The 23,079-nt window shown below is 39.9% G+C and overlaps 2 protein-coding genes across 3 annotated transcripts in view; one reads left to right on the forward strand and one right to left on the reverse strand.

The window, feature by feature from the left end:
* Positions 1-17,372, reverse strand: part of ADAM9 (ADAM metallopeptidase domain 9) — a 151,226-nt gene extending 133,854 nt beyond the window's left edge. The window contains exons 1-3 of one of the 2 annotated variants that reach the window (XR_006707996.1): positions 17,026-17,344; positions 5,661-5,758; positions 2,349-2,407 (exon numbers count right to left, since the gene is read on the reverse strand). Coding sequence is in view for 1 of the 2 variants with exons in the window: in XM_045459872.1 (XP_045315828.1) it covers positions 2,349-2,407; positions 5,661-5,758; positions 17,026-17,122 (254 nt within the window). In the remaining variant the exon portion in view is untranslated. Of the gene's footprint in view, positions 1-2,348; positions 2,408-5,660; positions 5,759-17,025 lie in introns of both variants that reach the window. The other variant, XM_045459872.1, reaches the window with a different exon arrangement.
* A 217-nt stretch (positions 17,373-17,589) lies between these two features.
* On the forward strand, positions 17,590-23,020 carry TM2D2 (TM2 domain containing 2). Its single transcript, XM_045459964.1, has 4 exons — positions 17,590-17,956; positions 18,747-18,834; positions 20,467-20,582; positions 22,296-23,020. Exons 1-4 carry the CDS (start codon positions 17,730-17,732, stop codon positions 22,507-22,509), a joined length of 645 nt encoding a protein of 214 aa, XP_045315920.1. The 5' UTR covers positions 17,590-17,729; the 3' UTR covers positions 22,510-23,020.
* Positions 23,021-23,079: the final 59 nt, after the last annotated feature.

Raw genomic sequence — 23,079 nt, forward strand, 5'->3', positions numbered from 1 at the left:
GTTGTGAAAATGTTTTGTAAGATGCAACCTATGCAAAAAAAAAGGAACTACAGTGGATCCTTGAACAACACAGGAGTTCAGGGCGCTGACACCCCACACAGTCAAAAATCCACACATAATTTTTGACTCCCCAAAAACTTAACTACTGATAGCCATCACTGACTGGAAGTCTTACTGATAACATAAGCAGTCAATTAACACATATTTTACACATTGTATGTATTATATACTGTATTCTTACAATAAAGTAAGCCAAAAAATGTTAAGAAAATCATAAGGAAAAAATACATCTACAGTATTGTACATATATTTATTATATGTATAAGTTGACCCATCAGTTCAAACCCATGTTGATCCAGGGTCAACTGTATTATTTTATTGACATAATTTTAATTGATTTCCATCTACAGGAAGGATGAGAAGAAAATATTTAGACCTATTAGATTTTTTTTTTTTTTTTTACATAGTGACATCACTACATTGGAGTCAAGCAGGATCCTTCAGGAGTTTTGTGAGAATTAAATAAATACTATACCTAAAAGTACCTAATACAGTGCCTGGAACACACACACACACACAAAAAGTGTTCAATAAATGTTAACATCCATCAAATACAGTAGAAGACTTCAGAAAGTCTGTCTGAAAATATCTGTCACATTGCCTGAAATTCTGCCAAGGAGACTCAAACCCTTTGGGTGAACATCCTCTTCTAGATAAAAAGTCTTACTCAAACTTGAGGATACAAAAAAAAAAAAAATCAGGAAATCCTGTTAAAACACAGATTGCTATGACACCTCCCAAAATTCTGGTTCATTCTAGAGTTAGGCCTGTGAACTGGCATCTCTGACAAACTCTCAGCGGCTGTGGAGAGGTTCCAGGACTAGGCTTTGAGCAGCACTTCCTTAGACAGAAACACTTAGCATCCCTTCATTCATACCTCATTGTAAATGGGTCTATCATGTGGCTTTTTTTTTTCTAGGATCTCTCACTAAAGATATTAGAAGTTTTGCTGCGTAAGAAAAGGGAAAGATGGGAGAAGACAGGCCATAGGAAAGTTGGGTGACTCAGCATGCTTAAAAACTTGGCATTTCAAAAAGACAGCCAAAGAACACAGGTTACCAAGATGGGATTAGGAGAAAACATGCCAAAATGCAGAGAAGGGATTAAAATGGGGATGTGAGGAACAGCTGGGTGGCTCAGTTGGTTGAGTGTCTGACTTTGGCTCAGGTCATGATCTCGAGGTTTGTGAGTTTGAGCCCCACATTGGGCTTGCTGCTGTCAGCCTGTCAGCAAAGAACCCGCTTTGGATCCTTTGTCCCCCTCTCTCTGCCCCTCCCCCGCTTGCACATTCTCTCTCAAAAATAAATAATTTTTTTTTTAAAAAAGGGGGGAGATGAGGGGCGCCTGGGTGGCTCAATCGGTTGGGCATCCAACTTTCGGCTTAGGTCATGATCTCACGGTTTGTGAGTTCGAACCCTGCGAGGCTCTGTGCTAATAGCTCGGAGCCTGGAATCAGCTTCAGATTCTGTGTGTCCCTCGCTCTCTGCCCCTCCCCCACTCATGCTCTGTCTCTCTCTCTCAATAATAAATAAATGTTAAAAAAAATTTTTTTTTTAAAAAGGGGGGTAGATGAGAGACTACTATTGTGTTCTACACGTTTGTGTCCCTCCCCCACACCATAGAAACATTCATATTTTGAAACCCTCACCACCAGTGTGGTTGTATTTGGAAATGGGGCACGAAGGAAGTAATCATGGTTAAATAAGGTCATAGAGGGTGAGGTCCTGAGCTGACATTAGTGTCCCTATTAGAAGAGACACAAGAGAGCTTGCTCCTTCCCCACCCTTCACCCCCCACACCAAGGAGGCCATGTAAGTGAACACAGCATGAGAAGATGGCCATCTGTAACTCAAGGGGAGAGTCCTCGCCAGACACCAGCCCAGATAGCACCTTGATCTTGGACTTCTGGTCTCCATAACTTGTGAGAAAATAAACTTCCTTTTTTTAAGTCTGTGGTATTTTGTTATGGCAGCACTAGCAGACTGATACTATTTAAGACTTCTTTACCTTTGCTCAATTGTTCCTTGGGCCTATCACAATTAAAAACTTTTCTTCTGAAATACAGCTTTCTGTAAATTTATTTTCCCTTGCCCTAATGTCAATGGAAACACCAAATAGTGTGGCTTTTCCACACTGCTACTCTTGTTATCCTCACCTTTTTATCCATCTACTAAACAATATCTAACTAAATATACTATTTAAATATACTACTTAAAATATACTTTCTTAAAAATATATAATATTTTTAAACAAATTACCAAAAATCCAAAGTAAATTAAATTTCTTACTTGTTCTTTTCCAAGTGAATAATATGCTCTTTTCCTTCAGCTTGAATAATATAAGATACCTAAATGCACAGAGAAGGAGAAAAAAACAATAAAACACCATCTTATAAATTACTTTTCAAAAACAGGTATTTATAAGATACTGGAAATTATCCTGAATTAAAATAATTTAGCACTGACTGAAATTGTTTTATAGAACTTTATAACTGTTCTTAATAAAAATATACTCTGACAGGGGCACCTACGTGGCTCAGTTGGTTAAGCATCCAGCTCTTCGTTTTGGCTCAGGCCATGATCTCACAGTTTGTGGGATTGAGCCCCTCATCAGGCTCCGCGCTGGCAGCAGAAGTGGGCTTGGGATTCTCTCTCTCTCTCTCTCTCTCTCTCTCTCACACTCTCTCTCTCTCTCTCTCTCACACACACACACACACACACACACACACACACACTGATCACCCCTACCTTCCTTTAATAACTTATTGTGGGAAATCATCTCCATGTCCACCTAAACTCTTCTTAAATTCATTTATAATTCAGCTGTAACTTCAGGGATTATTTCTATTAAATCTGTCCATGTATTACCTACAGTATAAAGTAATTCTTCCTTTTGTTTAAGTGAAATGAATTTCTTAGTTTCAAGAGATTATCTCTAGTTCTAATTATCCGAAAGTTGACATTCGTACGCTTTTATGATTTTGTATCTTCACACAGCTTACCACATTTCATCAATCCTAAATCACACTTTTTTCCCCTCAAATGAACATCTCCTGAATTCAGGATGCATCATACAAAGGCAGAGCAGTCAAACTGGTAGGACTCTGTTTCTTTCTTAATTAGTGGTATATTAAACAATAGTGTGCCTTACAATGGATAGCATCTCAGAGCCAACGAACTAAGATAAGACAACTTGCACTTACACATCCTGAAGTTCATGGGATCCTCTTCTCTACCTCAAACAACTCTGAAACAACTTCCCCAGCAACTCACCACTTCATTAGTCGGAAGCATTTAATGTGACCGCTAGAAGCATGAGATTCCACTTTGCCTTAACTCTTTAACAAAAGAGAAAGTCACGGAGGGACTCAACAAATAATATTATTAGAAGTGTTCTCTTATTTTCCTCACTGTCTCTGAACTCTAAGTTAACATTTTGCCAAGAAATAGCATGATCCCCTCTTCTAGGGCTCATCAACATCTCAATTCGAAGGCCTAGACCAAGTTACAGAATCTGGCACTCTGCTTACACATCTGAATGCAAGCCTGTGATCTACTTCGATCTCAACTTAGGCATCAAAAATACCAAGCCCCTAGTTACAAAAAAGACAATGGAAATGAAAAGTACAGCATAGAAAATATAGTCAGTAAAATGGTAATAACATTGTTTGGTGACAGATGGTCACTACACTTAACATGAAGAGCACTGAGTAATGTATAAAATTGTTGGATCATAATACTGCATACCTGGCACTAATATAAAACTGTATGTTAATTATACTTCAATAAGAAAAGGATGAAAACTAAAAATAAAATGAAAGAAAGAAAGAAAGAAAGAAAGAAAGAAAGAAAGAAAGAAAGAAAGAAATAACAACAAAAAAAATACTAAGCTCCTTCCATTGACATAGCTTTGGCATGTGCTGTTCTATCCTCTCTGCTCTTGGTCAGTCATATGATATAAAATCACCACCATCATGTCATCTGAGAAAAATTCTGAAGAGTCTGAGGATTGTTTCATAATGCTATATTCCTTCCCCAAATATCTGCCTGGATTGCTCATTCCCCTGCTTTACTCAAGGGTCACTTTCTCAGTAAGGCTTTTCCAGGCTTAAAAAGTACAAACCCTCTTACCCCACCCTTACCCTCATCCAACACTCATTATCCACCCTGCTGCTATAATTTTCTCAAGAGCACGCATTACCACCTTAAGTAATCTACAACAATCTACCTTAGTTCTTTGTTTTTTGTCTCCTCCCCCAACCCCACTAAAATGGAAGCTCCATAAGAACATGGATTTTGTCTGTTTTGTTCACTGCCATAACCCTAGTACCCAAACAGCACTTCTACTTCTCCAAATATTTATCCAGGCACATGAATGACATTTATTATGATCACAAGTATCTGTGTGCATAGTCACTGTGCTAAAGAGTGAAGAAGAGGAGACAAATAATGAAGCAAGTATACATTAATTCTATTCTAAGTCAAAACATAATCCAATGGCAGTATGTCCAGCTCAAAACAGAAACAAGGAAGAATTCTAAATTGTAGGGTTATTTATTCCTTACTTATAGAGAAGAAATGGGGTTGAATGATCTACCCTAGTGGTAGTACTTGGAGGGTACTAAACCAAAAAGCTCCTGACTCTCAACTCCAGTGTTCTTTTTACGAGGTCCAGCCCCTACACAATGTTCGAGCTACCCTCTTTTTATGAATATATCAGCAATTCAGACATAATTAACAAAACTCTAACCCTCCTTATCTATTACTGTTAAATTACAGTACAGTTAAATTATGCTTCTATAAAGTTGAAGAATTGGCAAAATCAGTTGAAATCCAAACATTTTTTCTGAACTTTACAGTAGGAGAAAATAGTATAAAAAATAATTTTTGTGCATTGGGTTACAGCGTTCACAGCACAGTAATGTTTCTTCTGAAATGGAGATAAAACACTTTCGAGTAAACATTCCCAAATATGAAATATATACATGTAACATACTACTATTCTCCAGAGCCTGTGAAGATACAGTACGAAGTATTCTTCCTATCACAAACTAAGAGAGGTTCATTCTTATTATTATGAAAAGACCACTGTAACCATCACCAGTGAGAAAAGGGTTACAAATCTGTATAATCAGGGGCACCTGGGGGGCTCAGTCAGTTGAGTGTCCGACTTCAGCTCAGGTCATGATCTCAGTTCATGAGTTTGAGCCCCATGCTGTCAGCACAGAACCCACTTGGGATCCTCTGTCCCCCTCTCTCTTTGCCCCTCCCTGCTCACGCTCTCTCTCTCAAAAATAAATTAAAAAACACTTTTAAAAAATCTATATAATCAGCATCCTAAACTGGCCATAGAATTTTATTTAACTATTTCATTCTGTTATGTTTCAAGTTGACCATTTGTCTTAAAAAAAATAAGAAACTACTAAGGATCAATATATCACTTTAAGTAGAGTAATGGCCAACAGATATCAGTGCCATATGTATGGTGGTGCACTAATCACTGGCCAACACTACTCACTGAACCAATCCCTGCTGAAAATAACACACCTATCTTTAAAAAAAAAATTTTAACACATACATATTTCTTAAGAGATAACTTGCCTGTTCTGAAAAGGGCCTAGGGGCTTCTCTTCGTTCTCTAGTTAATCTCCAAGGAGTTATAATTTCATAAGAAGAGAGATGTGAGGTCTGTTGAAAACCTACAGAAAAGGGAAAAACAAATATTATATAACAAATGAACCTGAAAAATTAAATGGTACCAAAATGTAATGGAAATCAAAAGCTTTATGTCCAAATCACAAAATCACGTGACCTTCACATATATACCTGTGTGTGTATGTGTGTATATATACACCATATAATTTTATACAAAAAATAGCAATATACCTGATAAGTATGAAAGGGAAAAATATATTTCCTAAAAAATGATGTAAGTCTTCACACAGTGCATACACAGCAATCATTTTCAAACAACTGTTTGCTATTAACTCTTTTTCTTAAAAGAAATCTTAAGGTATAGACACAAGAAAAAAAAAGTGCTTTGTGGGAAAATAGAAGGAAAGCATCTGGAGCCTAGCCCATTCACTCATCTCCCATTTTCCACCCTCATCCAACACAAATGAAATCCCAAGACGGTATTGGAATACCTATGAAACAGACCAGGACAATTAGAGGGAAAAGTTGCTTTCAATGCCTGATGGATTAACTCTAATAAATATACACTTAACAATGTAGCAATTATCTCAAATGAAATTACTGCCACAAATCTGTCCTAAAAACTAAAACTTGTGATAAAATTTATTAACACTGAAGAACTCAAAACCATCATGCAGCCTTACTCCCAATTCCAATCATGTTCAGTTTACTGCACAGTAGAATCATATCTAAGTGGAGGTTGGGTTCTAAAGTCATCACTTGAGCAAAAATTGAGTATAACCAAAATTTCCCTAATTCCTTAGAAGACTTCTCTTATTGGAGTCTGATACAAAGTCTCTCAATACATCCAACATAATATCTGATGGCATGTCAATTTTTTTCAGTGAATTTAATGAAGTAGATGGTTACACCTAAGGACCATGGATGAAAATTCCTTGTCTCTATATGTTCATATGTACCTAAACCACATCCAGTATGAGGAGGCTTCAGTCTAGCATATACAAACAGGAAGACTAATGCAAGAATAGTCACATTCTTCACTCAGTAGATCAATGTATGAAATAATTTCATTAAGTGGAATTTCTTCAACAAATGCCCAAAAAGGGGGGGGGGGGGTGGAAGGGTGAAAGAGCCTTATAATTTAAAGAGCCTTATAGGGGCACCTGGGTGACTCAGTTGGTTAAGGGTCTGACTTCGGCTGAGGTCATGATCTCATGGTTTGTGAGTTCGAGCCCCACATCAGGCTCTGTGCTGACAGCTCAGAGCCTGGAGCCTGCTTCAGATTCTGTGTCCCCCTCTCTGCCCCACCCCTGCTTGTACTCTGTCTCTCTCTGTCTTTCAAAAATGAATAAACATTTTAAAAAAATTTTTTTAATAAATAAAGAGCCTTATAAATGTATGGATTTGTTGGATCCTAATTCAACAAATCAATAGAAAAAAACAAATTCTGAATCAGGGAAATTTTAACACTGCACAGATGTTTGATGATCTTGAAAAACTTAATTTTTGTATGTGTGATAACCATATTGTGGATAAGACTTTCTTTTTAAAGTCCTTATGTCTTAGAGATTCATTCAGAATATTCACATACAAAACTGTATGTCTAGGATTTGTATCAAAATAATCCGGTGTATGTCTGAGGTAGGAGATACATACGAAATTATATTGAAGTTGGGTAAGGGGTACATGTGAGTTCATTCATTATTCTTCTCTCTACTATCATGTGTGTTTAAAATTTTCTAGAATAAAATAATTATTCATTAAAGTAGTTACCTATAGGAAGTAGGATGAAGGGAAAGACATTTACTTTTCACTTCAATCAACTGCATTATAGCATTTATGAAATATTACATCATATCATATACACTACAAAATGTCATAAATAAACATGTAAATATCATAAGTAAACATACCAAACTTGCTGAAAGGAGTTATCACAATGGAATAGAACCAGAGAATATTGAGATAAGGACTTGGGGCTTTATTTCCTGCACTACTCTATATCTGTATTGTTTGAATTTGTTTTTACAATGAGTAATTCATAATCCCTGTATTACTTTTGAAATTATAAGAAGAAAAAGCATGTTTATTCAATAAAGAAAAGTATAACCTATTTAAAGTACTAATTATCAGGGCGCCTGGGTGGTTTGGTCGGTTAAGTGTTCGACTTCGGCTCAGGTCATGATCTCACAGTCCGTGAGTTCGAACCCCACGTCGGGCTCTGTGCTGACAGCTCAGAGCCTGGAGCCTGTTTCAGATTCTGTGTCTCCCTCTCTCTCTGCCCCTCCCCTGTTCATGCTCTGTCTCTCTCTGTCTCAAAAATAAATAAACGTTAAAAAAAATTTTTTTTAATAAAAAAAAAATAAAGTACTAATTATCTAGCATCTCCCAAAGCTCCTTCCTTTTCATCAGCCTTACTAACCCCACACCTTAGAAAGATGACTACAATTCCTTCTTACCTGGTCTCCCTACTCCCACTCTCTTCCTTGAATCCAACCTGTGTGTTCATTTACCCATTAATTGTTTATGTCCCTCAGATTTCTCAAATACAAAATGAAGTATTTATAGCTTTCTCCAAGATAACACTATATACAAATGTCTATAACCTTGTCTAGTTTGAGATTTTAAAAGATACAACAGAAAAACAAATTGTATTCTATCCAATACAATGCATATAATACTAACAGTTTTCAAACTCTTTACCCATCTTTAAACACCTTATGTCTTTATAATATGATATACTATCTAAGTGTGGATTCAAGCCATTACATAAAAACACCAGAAATGGATTCCAATACTCACAAAAGCAACCATGAGCTTATCCAAGGCATATTTATAACACACTATGATAAAATATCATTCAGATATTTGGAGTTATTAATTGGGAACCATGACAAAAGAAATCCATGGCCTTAATACATGCTGGCTTCAAATCACTAGATGAAACATCCTTAATCCCATCCACGTTAATTGAGGTACAGGACTACTTCCTCACCCAGAAAAAACCTTTCAATGACTTTTGGGTTTTTTTTTTAATTCCTAAAAATACAAGTTTCAATATTATCCTTAAAAATTTCACTCTGGGTCATGTTAATCTGTTCAACTACTAGGACAGTCAGTCACTCTAGAAGTGGTGTTGTTAACAGAACCAGACCCTTGTGCTCTCTAGCCAACAGAAACTGACAAGGGGGGAAGCGGGGAGCCTGGGTGGCTCAATCTGACTCTTGGTTTCGGCTCAGGTCAAGATCTCACAGTTCATGGGATGGAGCTTCATATCGGACTCTGTGTTGACAGCATGGAGCCTGCTTGGGATTCTCTCTCTCCTTCTCTCTCTGCCCCTCTCGCTCTCTCTTAAAATAAATAAATAAACATTAAAAAAAAAAGAAGAAGAAAGAAATTGACAAGAGGCCGAACAGGAGTTTCAAGCAAGGCTTTTATCAGGGGCTTCTGCAGGAGCAAAAGGCAGGGAACACAAGGCAAAGTATCCTTGGGCTAGCTCCCTGAAAAATGTCCAGGGAAAGTTTTTAAAGGGGCTGAGGCAGAAAAGAGGCGACATCTTAGCACATAGGGGCAGGAAAATACAGAAAGTTGGGCCCACAGGTACAGTTGACAGACCATACTTCATACATGGTATGTTTCATTTGCATGTTAAGTTAAATTTTTAGCATTACATTGAGGAGAAAAGTCAGTGACAGGTCAGAGCTAAGTCCACTTGGCTCTAACTGGCCTGGTGTTTACAGGAGCACACAGGCTGTAAATTGGGTCCTGGAGCTTGTTACAAGCTTGTGGCTTTTGACTTCCTGATTACATGCAGCCACCTGCAAGCTGGACTAGAGAAATGGGTTATTGCCACTCGTACTCTGAGAGGGTTCTGAGTTTTTCTGCAAGTTCCTGTTCTGTTTCAGTGGCACGAACAGTCGGCAGGAATAAAATTATTTTAGTGAGTAAAATAAATTAGAAGCTCTGTGTGACAAAAAGTAAATCATTGTGTACATTTATTTGCAACTTCCTCTGACTCTAGAATGATTTCAAACTAAAACCTTTTGAAAGTAAATCATTACAGGCAAGAATACATATGCTAAGAGGCTCAGGCAACTGTTAAACTAGAAGCTAAACAATATGCAACTGAAGTTTTCTCATTACAACTCAGAAGAAACATAACAGAGAAAAAGAAACATCTCAGAACTACAAATGGGCAGGCAGATAATTTAAAGAGCTTTCAATTTCAAACAGGTTAAATGACTTTAAAATGTCATACAGCTAGCTTCAGGCCAGGTCTGAAACTATGATCTTCTACCAAGACTGTTAGCAAAGAATAACAATCCAGTATAGGAAAGTAACATTCTTTCTGTCCTTTTCATTTTAAAATATAATTCTTGATAGGAAAAAAAACAAAAAAACAGCACCACAATTATCCTTTATTTTTAATAAGACTTTCAAAATTTTAGCAACCAAAAAAAACTTCTGTATGCAGAGCCATTATTCCAATACTGACTTCTTGGTTTTAAAATTGAAGGATCTAGGGGCGCCTGGGTGGCGCAGTCGGTTAAGCGTCCGACTTCAGCCAGGTCACGATCTCGCGGTCCGTGAGCTCGAGCCCAGCGTCAGGCTCTGGGCTGATGGCTCAGAGCCTGGAGCCTGTTTCCGATTCTGCGTCTCCCTCTCTCTCTGCCCCTCCCCCGTTTATGCTCTGTCTCTCTCTGTCCCAAAAAAATAAAATAAACGTTGAAAAAAAAAATTAAAAAAATAATAATAATAATAATAAAATAAAATCCAAGGATCTTTCTGAGTCCCATAAGGAGTTCCAGAACATCATAAGAAATTGCACATATTTTTTCCAAAATTCCTTTCTCTTTTTTTTTTTTTTTTTTTATTCCAAATAGAGGCAACCTTCTCATGGGAACCAAAACAATATGTTCCCCATGTTACTATAAAGTAAGTATATGCACATTATTTGTATAAAGCTTCAACCTCATCACTGCTGACATTTGGGACCAGAAAATCCACTGCTGTGGGGGGCTGCCTTGTGCAATGTAGGATGTTTAGTAGCATTCATGGCCTCTACCCACCACATGCCAGAAGAACCAACAGTGTGACAGCTAAAAATATCCCCCACATGCTTTCTGTGGGCAAAACTGCCCCCAGTTGAAAATCACTGGTATAAAGATATAGTTCACAATGAAAATACAAACCTCAATACAATCAACTAGATGGAGAATACAAATTTGTTATTTTAGAATTTGACAAATAAGCACACTGTCAAAAACCACATTACCGGGAAACATGGGCTAGAGACAAAAATAAGAGCTGAAACATGAAACTTAAAGAGTCTTAAACTTAGTGAAAGAAAAGAAAGGATGTTAGTTGCACTTTTCTTCCTCTAACTCCTTAGATCTTTCTATGAACTCTGTTTTGGAGAAAGTCTATGTTTCATAATAGTAACTGTAGTAGACGGCAACAAGTTAAAAGAATTGTACTTAATTGCAAAGCAAATAAACATGGGCTTTTCTCCTTTCCTTCCTGCCTATTATATAAACAAACAGCCACCTTTAAGTATTTTCACTGTAGAAGATAAACCCAAGTGCCACATATAGTACAAACAAAATAATTCTGTTGCCCAAATTATTTCTTGAAGAGAAATTATTGTAATTAGATCCATAAAACACTGTTATTTTGAGCCACATATTTCCATCTCATTCAAAAGGTCAATCCCAAGTGTGTATATATATATGATATATATCATATATTAATAACTATATTTTAAAAATTATAATTGCCACTGCTATGTCCTACCTTTTTACATTTTTTGAGTGTTGTAATTTCTTTCCACATTTACTTGTCTTCACATTTAAAAATAAACAGGGGCACATGGGTGGCTCAGTCGGTTAACTGTGCAACTCTTGGTTTTGGCTCAGGTCATGATCTCATGGTTTGTAAGTTCCAGCCCCGCAATGGGCTCTGTGCTGACTGTGCAGAGCCTGCTTGGTATTCTCTCTTCCCTTCTCTTTCTGCCCCTCCTGCTCACTCACTCTCTCTCTCTCAAAATAAATAAACTTAAAAAAAAAATCTTAAAAAAAAAAATGCCCCTTTGGGAAAACCACCAACCACTTATAAGATTTAATGCCCTCAAGAACTTAAGTTCCTCTAGCAAGGAATTTAAGTTTTTTGAGACAAAGGATGATATATCTAGTAAGGATGATAATCTTATTGATCATATGTTTCCTACCCTGGTACAGGGTTGAGTAAACGACTTTTTACCTTTATATCTATACATACATAGATTTCCTAATTGTTAATTATCATCTACAACCTGAATTATGCTTTATTTTCAAGATTAACATCTTTTATATCAATTTTCTAGAAATCCACATGGTCCACATATTTGTCATTTTAGGGGCAATGCTATATTTCTTTTTTTTTTTTTATATGAAATTTATTGTCAAATTGGTTTCCATACAACACCCAGTGCTCATCCCAACAGGCACCCTCCTCAATACCCATCACCCACCCTCCTCTCCCTCCCACCCCCGTCAACCCTCAGATTGTTCTCAGTTTTTAAGAGTCTCTTATGGTTTGCCTCCCTCCCTTTTTTTTTCCTTCCCCTCCCCCATGGTCTTCTGTTAAGTTTCTCAGGATCCACATAAGAGGGAAAATATATGGTATCTGTCTTTCTCTGTATGGCTTATTTCACTTAGCATAACACTCTCCAGTTCCATCCATGTTGCTACAAAGGGCCATATTTCATTCTTTCTCATTGCCACGTAGTACTCCATTGTGTATATAAACCACAATTTCTTTATCCATTCATCAGTTGATGGACATTTAGGCTCTTTCCATAATTTGGCTATTGTTGAAAGTGCTGCTATAAACATTGGGGTACAAGTGCCCCTAGGCATCAGCACTCCTTTATCCCTTGGGTAAATTCCTAGCAGTGCTATTGCTGGGTCATAGGGTAGATGTATTTTTAATTTTTTGAGGAACCTCCACACTGTTTTCCACAGCGGCTGCACCAATTTGCATTCCCACCAACAGTGCAAGAGGGTTCCCGTTTCTCCACATCCTCTCCAGCATCTATAGTCTCCTGATTTGTTCATTTTAGCCACTCTACCGGTGTGGGGTGGTATCTCAGTGTGGTTTTGACTGGTATTTCCCTGATGAGGAGCGACGTTGAGCATCTTTTCATGTGGGCAATGCTTATATTTCATTGAATGGTTGTACTGTACACTGCTTAGCCACCCTCTCAGGTAGCTGGGATCAGAGCTTCTATTCACAACAGGATTCCAATGTGTCAATGAAGCCCATGGAACAGGCTCTCCAGGGGTCTACTTGCACGAGGGTTTTAAGGAGCTACAAAAAGGAAAGGGGGGAAACCTCCTAAAATGAGTAAAAACCTCATTAAAAGAGAAATGTGTCAATGGGAAAAAGGCATTTCCCTTATTTGGGAGTGGATTTTGTCCTACAGTATGACAAATGTCTGGCAGTGGCATCGCTTACTTATAAACTAAAATACTGTAATCCTTAAGATAAATATAAACAAATACAAAAACAACTGCAGATTTAAAAACTAACCAAGGGGGCGCCTGGTTGCGCAGTCGGTTAAGCGTCCGACTTCAGCCAGGTCACGATCTCGAGGTCCGTGAGTTCGAGCCCCGCATCAGGCTCTGGGCTGATGGCTCAGAGCCTGGAGCCTGTTTCCGATTCTGTGTCTCCCTCTCTCTCTGCCCCTCCCCCGTTCATACTCTGTCTCTCTCTGTCCCAAAAAATAAATAAACGTTGAAAAAAAAAAAAAATTAAAACTAACCAAATTGGGGCACCTGGGTGCCTCAGTTGGTTAAGCGTCCGACATCGGCTCAGGTCGTGACCTCGAGGTTCATGGGTTCGAGCCCCGCATCGGGCTGTGTGCTGACAGCTCAGAGCCTGGAACCTGCTTCGGATTCTGTGTCTCCCCCTCTCTCTGCCACTCCCTGGCTCATGCTCTGTGTCTGTCTCTCAATAATAAATAAATGTTTAAAAAAATTTTTAAACCTGACCAAATTAAGTGAACTTCTCAGGTTTCCTAACTCGCTCTTAAAAGGTCTGATTCAAGCAGTATCTCATGCAGGATCACTTCAGAAAAATGACTAGACTAAAATAACAATGTCACAAAATGTAAAAGAAACTAGAATAATCTCTCAATATACAAACAAGACCATACAATTAGATTTATTTATGAGGCAGTCCTATAGCACTGACTCTAAGGATGGCATAACTCCAAAACTCTGAGATATACTACGTATCAAAGGGGGAGAAAAATACCATGAGGCTATAGTTATGTCATGTATCAGTGCTTGTGCATATTCCAAGAAAAAGCTTTCAATTACTTAGAGCTTGCATATTTGGGGAAATTTTCTAATAAACCAGGATTTTTAACAAAAAGCAGATATAAAGTCAACTTTGGTAAGATAAAATTCAAAATTCTTTTTGAAAACTATTTTGAACCCGGCAACTTGTTTTGTATATATTTTAATTATAAGAGTTTTATTTTTTACTTAAAGTTGGAAAATCAGACTATCTTTAAATTTAGAAGACTGCATTCTCCGATACAGCAAAAACACAAAGATATCAAATTCAAATAATTTGCTGGCACCCAAAAACAAAATGAGTATGGACTTAAGCTCTTTCTACATAGTTCGTTTTATAGTGATTCACCATGAGTAAGCTTTAAAACTCAACGTCTTTAGAATGCTAGTCTTAAAAAAAAGAAAAAAATTCTAGGGTCTGCATCATAACTACTACCTTAAAAGAGAAAATCAGAAACGGTTTCACACCCAATTCCCTTTGTTATTTTTTCACAATGATACAAAGTTACCTTTGTCAGCCTCAGTTTTTTTTTTTTTTTTTTTTTAAGTTTACTGTAAGTGTCAGCCCTTTGGAATTTATACTGCATTTCCTCATTGACACGTTACAAATGATCCTACCAAAGGCTGTTTAGCTTTTAGTGTTACTAATGTGTGGGTGGTACTTACTGAGTCCTCAAATTCTTCATTAGCAGAAAATGTTTCAGTGCATGTTTTAAACATCCTGTATTGCAAAAATTTAGTCAGCTGATTTTGGAAGAACATTCCCCTAGGGAAACATGAGTTGACTCACTGCACACTATTACAAAGGCCTCTCAAATGGTCTCTCACAGCCTCCAGTCTCTCCCTCCTATATTCTGTCCTCTACTGCCTTTGCCAGTTATCTTAATCGCAAATCTAGTTATATCACACCCATATTTGAAACCCTTTTTGCCCAAAGAACTTCTTGGTAAAGTCCAAACCTCTTAGCATGAATAGAAGGCGCTCTCCAACTGGTACTAACTTATCTTAGTTTCTTCCTAGCCTCCCTTTCATGTAGACTGCCTGCAGACATTCTCATCATTCCCTAACAAGTCATGTTCTTTCATCCTTCCATATTCTTGTAAAAAGTTTTTTCCCCTTAGAATGAACTCATATCCTTTTCCTTGAACATTCCCTAATGTACATGAGTTCAAATACCACTTACACTATAAAACCTCCCCCGAGATTTTATATATCACCCAGAAAGTCTTAGCACATTTATTCACCTTTGTCCCTCCATAAGCATTAAGCATGTTGTTCATAGGAGTTCGATAAATGTTGACTAAATTTTGAAAGTATACCCATGCTTAAATGAAGGGACTGGCCGTAAATTGTTAAAGCCACAGTTAAAAGCCATAAGGGTATTCCATTCATCTATATGCAGGTATGCAATAATACATACATTAATATTGGAGCACCTGGGTGGCTAAGTTTGTTAAGTATCCAACTCTTGATTTCGGTTCAGGTCATGATCTCACCATTCATGGGATCAAGCACCACGCTGGGCTCCAGGCTGACAGCTGATAGAGCCTGCTTGGGATTCCCTCTCCCTCTCCCTCTGCCCCTCCTCTGCTCATATGGGTGCGCATGTGCTCACGCTCTCGCCCATGCTCTCTCTCTCAAAATAAATAAATAAACATACACTATATATAAATAAACATATACTATATATAGTCCTATTTATATTTGCAAACACTGAAAATCATGGATTACTAAAACTCCAGATGGGTAATATACTACACCTTACCTACTGATAAATGTTAACCATCTAAGAAAAGCACAGCAGAAAGTCTTAACCAAAAAAGATATGGTGTCTTCCCATTCAATAAAGTTTTAGTATTTAGAGCTTCAAAATTTCAACAATGGGGCAACTTTACTTAATTGGAAAAAAAAAAGTAAGAAAAAAATTTAATTAATTTCCTGAAGGTCAGCAGTCCTACACTGAAATCTTCTATCATCACCTTTGCACAACTCTCAAGGCAACGATTCAGTAAAAACCCTCATTCTCCATACTTTAGGGCTAATAAAGGAAATACAGCCATGCAAACAATAATTTAACGCAAGAGCCAAAATAAACAAAGAAGTTGTTTCCAGAAACAAGCTAGAGTGTTAGCAATTTGTTTCCACTATGTCTGGGCATCTCCAGTATAAATACCTTACATATTCAAGGGAAGTTTCACAATTCAAAGGCGATCTCACATAAATGATTTAATTCTTACGGTAATCCCGTGAGTTAAGCAGAGCAGGGATTATTTTTACGGATTTAAGACATTATGAACCCAGTAAAACCACAGATAAAAGACTGTTTGGCTATACAAACACAGCACCTCGCTTCCAAAAAGAAGTACTCTTTGCTACAGCAAAAAAATGGCCCAAGACAAATGGGCGACCCCCCTTTATTCCATCACTAAATTTAGCTCTGTGAACCTACAAGGGACTCCGCTATTAAAAAGAACGTCAAAATTTCAAATTATGATAACCTGGAGCAAAAGTTCCATCTCCCAGTCTATTTCCGAGTGACATTAACTCTACAAGCAAAACGAAGCTCCATTTCTCAAAGCAGTTCAAACAAGAACACACCCTCGGCGCGCACTCAGACTCCAAAGCTTTCAGCCGACTCCCTGAGGTCAGAGTAGGTCCCAGAGAAGTCCCAAGAGAGTCTGGGGGACCCAGTTATGACGAGATGGGGGTGGGGCGCAATGCAAAAAGCTCCGCCGACCAGGAGACGGAGGAAGAGGAACCAGGCAGGAGAATGCTGACAAGGGTCTGGGGCGCCAGACCCCGAGCTTCGGGTCTGAGAACTGTCCACACACAAGCTGGAGTGGCTCCGCCTCCCGACCCCAGGTCCAGTCCCCAGCCAGGCCCCTCTGCTCCCAGACACCACAGGGTAACTCCGAGCGTCCCAGCCCTAGAAACAGAAATCTCAGAGGTCCCTGGGGGGGGCGGACACCCACCTGGCCGAGCCCCACCGAGGACTGGGCCCACCAAGCCAAACAACAGCAGCCACCGGAAGCGGAGGACCCCAAAGGGCGAGCCCGCGCCCGATCCCATCGCGGCAGATTCCGCAGGTTCCACTCAACACTCGGTCGCTTCTGCCTCAGCGTGCTCCATCATTTCCCAACCCAGACGGGGCCCCAGAGCTGGCCGAGATGCGCGCGCCTGGAACGAGCACGCGCTCGGCACTGACGCAACTTGGCTCCAGTCCGAGCTCGCTCCCGGCATCGCGCTCGCTACGCTGACGTAAAGAAAAATCCAGTCGCCGGCGGGAGAAGGGGATTTCTGTCCCAGCCGCTAAAACCCTCACTAGCCTACCCCGCCCATTCACACTAACTGCCCCGCCCACTACCATTTATGTCCCTCCCCCTCCGCTTCCAGGCCCGCCTACTTTGGGCGTAGAAGGACCTAATTGGAGGAAGTACCCAGAGGTGGAGCGCAAGACCCAGAAGCGGAATTGAGGAAAAGCGAAGGGCAGCCCCGCCCGCTGCGCAGCCTTTTCTGATTGGTTTGCGGGCATTGGGCGGAGCACACCCATTGGCTGTTTGGTGGCGAGGAGTGGGGCTACGCGAGGAGAGGCCTGACCTGGCAGGACTACCTTGGGTCGGCTGTGCCGGCCGAGCTTTGCTGTTGAGGTCGGGTCTCTTCCACTGGGCCCGGGAAGATGGTGCTGGGTGGTTGCCCGGTGAGTTACTTACTTCTGTGCGGCCAGGCGGCTTTGCTGCTGGGGAATCTACTTCTGCTTCACTGTGTCTCTCGGAGCCACTCACACAACGCTACCGCCGAGCCCGAGCTCACATCCGCTGGCGCCGCCCACCCAGAGGGCTCCGCCGGCGCTCCGAGCTGGGAATATGGCGACCCCCAGTCTCCAGTCATCCTTTGCTCTTACCTGTAAGCTACCCAGTCGTCGAGGTGGAGATGGAGATGGGGCCAGGGATATATGGGTGTTGGGGTTGGGGGGGAAGGGAGGCTGCTTTTTTTTTCAGACCCTCTTCACCTGAGGACCTGATAGTCAACACGCGGGAGGTAAATACCATGACAGGTTTCTCACTCCTCTCACCCGTGCAGGGGAAAACCTTGTGTGTCAGTGGCAGATCCTTTGGGATCCCGAAAAAGGAAAACTAGGAAGGAGTGACCTCATATAGCCTCCGGAAGAAGGGTACGAGGTTGTGCCTTCTCTATCCTGCTCCCTTTAACTGAAGGAGAATCCGTCGTATGTGCTGGTACTGAGGCACAAATGGAGTAAATTACTTATCCTTGCCTACAAGCCACTTTCTTTTTTTAAAAAGCAATATCCTGTTGCAGAACCAACTTTTTAACATCTCTTTTTAGTCCATAAGAAAAGGCGTTTGGAAAATGCAAAAGAGAACTGGGAATCCTTTGGCTTCAATTTTGCTCCCATAGCCTTGTGGCTCTTTGCCTAGGGAAGAGGAAGCCTTGGCAGAAGTAGAATCCATGTAGAAATCAACCAGAAACACTCCCTTCCCCCCAATTAAAGGATAGCTGTTTGACCTGCTGTTCTTCAGTCTGATTGACAGCAACTCTTGGGTACAGTCAGAATGAAATTAAACCCTAGAAAACTTGAAGCAATGTCTCTTGCTTGTTTTGTTTATATATACATAAACAGCCATTTGCAAAAACCATATGAGATGGTGATCATGATCTTACTGGTGATTTACAGACCTGATGAATTTATAGAATGTGACGACCCAGTGGATCATGTTGGAAATGCAACTGCATCCCAGGAACTCGGTTATGGTTGTCTCAAGGTGGGTTTTTATTTTGTTTTATAAGCAAACTCTTCCATAGAGAAATAGTACTAGGTAAATGCTGTTATAATAAAAGTATAGGGGTATGAAGTTACCTTTTTGTAGACTCTATTAGAATGACTTACTGGAAATTTCCATCATGGCCAGGGTCATTAACTGAACAAGACATTTCACTTCCTCAGGAAGAAGCAGTGTCTGTGCCAAAACTACCCAGGTGCACAGACTAACCTGTCTTTGATTCTTTGGGCCATTGAGATTGACTGATAGAAAGCTATTATGTAACCTCCTCATTATCTTTCAAGTGTGCAGTTGGCTGAAAGAGCAAAAGAAAGGTTTATGCACTTTCTAAAACCAATAATGGATTGAGCTGTATCTTTATTACACGTGCATTTGGGGCAGTGGTCGTTCTTTTCACCAGGCAAGCAGTTGCCATCTACTTCCTGTTTTCTTAGGAAATAGATGGGGTCTATCAGTATGTGCCTTTGTAGGAGGTTATAGTATTCAAGGAGAGGCCTTTGGTAACAGTGGCCTCTTGATGGAAAAAAGCCATTCATTTCCATTAATAACATCCTACTTAGTGTCCCCAAAACCAGTCAAGTTCATGTACCTTCCCCTCGTATTATGCAGCATAATGCAAGTCAAGATTCAATCAGGTATAAGAGAGTTATGGGAAAACATTGTTTATACTAAATCAGAGACAAAGGAATAAACCTGAAAGTAGCAAGACCAAAAAAGCAACTCTTACTGCAATCATGTGTAAAGAAGTATTTTCAATACAATGAGATCTTGTTCTATTGATAATTATCAATGAAGGTTTGAGTTAGCATTATATAGAGATCACTTACTTTTGCCCATTTTAATTAAAAACTGAGTTGATCCCGTGAAGGCACTCAAACTGCTACTTTCCCCAGAAGTCCTAGAGAACCAGTACTCAGGCACCTGAATCCCAGGGAAGGTATGATTTCCAAGTCCCTTCCCTTTGAGGATGCTCCAATGAAAATACTAGTCAGTACTTAATAAGGTGCCAGGGGAGAATGTACAGCTGTGCTTTCTCTACTAGAGTTCAGTTACATAAATGGTAACAGGTCCTGTTCTGAAATTTTTTTGCTGTAATTTAAGCTAATAAAAAAATGTACTGTACATATTTGATAATCACACATTCATGACCTAAATAGAATTCTGAGTCAGCTGATATTCTGAGTTTTTTCCTAATTATGTTCATTTATAATATATAAAGCAGACTTCTAATACACATTGACTTTTTAAATACCCATTTCCAAACGCTCCAGAATATGTTCTTTTTCCTGTAAATATAGGATAATTAAAGCATTGTGTCCATCTGTTCTAAATGGCATTTAATGAAACTGATTGTAAAGGTTTTTACTATATTATTAAAGAAGCCAGTCACAAAGAAGAAAAAAAAAAGTTTACTTAAAACAATGCACAATTAGGGTGGAATAGTTTAAAATCCCCTTGAATCACTAAATTCCTTGCTCTTGAACACAGCTTTACCCCAACTTTGTTAGTATAATTATTGTCCTGAGTCACCTTTTATTAATGAATATAAAGATATATTTTGTATTTACTTGCTTTGGTGAGTTTGGATTGTTTGTTTTGGTTGTTATGGCACAGTTTGGTGGTCAGGCCTACAGTGACGTGGAACACACTTCGGTCCAGTGCCGGGCCCTAGATGGGATTGAATGTGCCAGTCCTAGGACTTTCCTACGAGAGAATAAACCTTGTATAAAGTAAGTGTTACTTTCAGTGGTTTGGTTGGTACTTAGAGGTACAGCTGTTTTTCTTGTCATCTCTTGATGTGACTTTTTCTTTTAAGTGTTAAATGGGGCACCTAGGTGGCTCAGTCAGTTAAGCGTCTGACATCCGACATCAGCTCAGGTCAGTGATCTCACGGTTTGTGAGTTCAAGCCCTGCATCAGACTCTGTGCTGACAGCTCAGAGCCTGTAGCCTGCTTTGGATTCTGTGTCTCCCTCTCTCTGCCCCTCCCCCACTCGCCCTGTCTCTCTCTGTCTCAAAAATAAATAAAACATTTTTTAAAAAGTGTTAATTAGGGGCACCTGGGTGGCTCAGTTGGTTGAGCGCCCGACTTCGGCTCGGGTCATGATCTCACAGCCCATGAGTTTGAGCCCCCACATCGGGCTCTGTGCTGACAGCTCGGAGCCTGGAGCCTGCTTTGGATTCTGTGTCTCCCTCTCTCTCTGCCCCTCCCCCACTCGCATTCTGTCTCTGTCTCTTTCAAAAATAAATAAATATTAAAAAAAAATTTTTTTTAAAGTGTTAAAGGGGCAACATGATTACTACTGTGCATAATCCATGGACAGGGGCAATGTGGTTATAAACAGAGAGGATCCTGGACCAGAGGCCAGAAGTTTTAAATGTCTCTTTCATCAACTAGCTAAGTGCCTTTGGATGCCGAGAGACTAAATCCCTCCCTAACCTACAGAATAAAGGAGTTGGACCAGATGATCTAGTGCCAAAATTCTTATGATAGGTATAAATCCTGTGAAAATAGCCTTAGTATTTCAGGAGTAAAGGTTTTATTATGAAAAGTGTGGGTTTCTCTCCTTGAAATAAGTTTATCTTAAAGAATTAGGGTCATTTCGGGGCGCCTGGATGGCGCAGTCGGTTAAGCGTCCGACTTCAGCCAGGTCACGATCTCGCGGTCCGCGAGTTCGAGCCCCGCGTCGGGCTCTGGGCTGATGGCTCAGAGCCTGGAGCCTGTTTCCGATTCTGTGTCTCCCTCTCTCTCTGCCCCTCCCCCGTTCATGCTCTGTCTCTCTCTGTCCCAAAAATAAATAAACGTTGGGAAAAAAAAAAAAAAAAAGAATTAGGGTCATTTCTGTAAATTTTGCTTGAAGGCACAGAAAGTACATCATTTGCTAATGAAGAGTCTGTGATGTTTAGTGATATTAGGGCAACTGCAATTGAGTGTCATTGCAGTATGTAAGACCCAAGTCCTTATTGAAGAAACCTCACTTTTAGTTGCCACAAAACAGCAGAAGGGTATACGGAGATCAGTGTTCACCTGATGAAACACGACAGCACTTCCTTAGAGAACTGTATTCAGAAATGCAGCCTCAGGAGCCTGCCTGTGTCAGGGAAGGATGCGGGCCCAGACTCCCCTCTACCAGACTACAGAGCAAATGTGCTTGACTGTTTCTTGTCTAATCCAAATCCGTATTTGTTCCTATAGGTCCCAGGTAGTGCTCTTTTACAACACTAGACCAACTAGAGATTTTCTTCAGGTGGCGGGGGGGGGGGGGGGGGGGGGGGGGGGGGGGGGGGGGGGGGGGGTGGGGGGGGTGTGGGGCGCCGGTGGGAGGTATATCCGAGGCCACAGAGGAACTGCTACACTATCTCTTCACTTATGTTAAGTTCATTAATCATTAAATGTTTTAATTTTCATGTGGTAAACATCTTCCTTTTCATTCCTTCTGTCTAGATATACTGGACACTACTTCATAACCACTTTACTGTACTCTTTCTTCCTGGGATGTTTTGGAGTGGATCGTTTCTGTCTGGGACACACTGGCACAGCAGTAGGGAAGCTGTTGACACTTGGGGGACTTGGGATTTGGTGGTTTGTTGACCTTATTTTGCTTATTACTGGAGGGCTGATGCCAAGTGATGGCAGCAATTGGTGCACTGTTTACTAAAAAGAGCAACCGTCATGGCCCAGAGAGGCACGTCTTCTGAATTCATCTCTACAGGCTCAAAACTCTTCCTTGATGCCAGACCTGACCATTACTTTCCCTCTTTGGAGGGAATGGGTTTGGTTAGGAAGGTTTCTCTGGACTCTGGGTTTTCAACCCAAATTTTACCTTGCAGACTAGAAATGACAAACCAACAGTGTTTGGGAATCAAGTGTGTACCTTTCCTCATGTACAAAATATAAAGGGATAGTGACTAACTTATAAGCTGCAGAGGGGTTTGTGTGCTCTTTATTTCTGTACATTGCTGTGTCTTTAATACTTTGGAGCAAGTGGACCCAACAAGATGAGCAAGTGAACCTTGTGCCTTTTGTGACCCTAAATCTTCACGCAGAAGAGATCTAAAGCTGAACCAGTGAAAATCTTCAGCAGAAGTAAAATGGCCATGGATTTTAATACACACTGAAATTCTGACTTTCTGAATTTAAATTGCAGAATAAATTTTGCCAACCTGGAATGCTGTTTGGTACTTTCAGTAGGTAGAATGAGACTCAAAATTCTGTTTGTTTTGCCAAA

The sequence above is a fragment of the Leopardus geoffroyi genome, chromosome B1 (assembly GCF_018350155.1).
Source record: "Leopardus geoffroyi isolate Oge1 chromosome B1, O.geoffroyi_Oge1_pat1.0, whole genome shotgun sequence".
NCBI classification, from domain to species: domain Eukaryota; kingdom Metazoa; phylum Chordata; class Mammalia; order Carnivora; family Felidae; genus Leopardus; species Leopardus geoffroyi.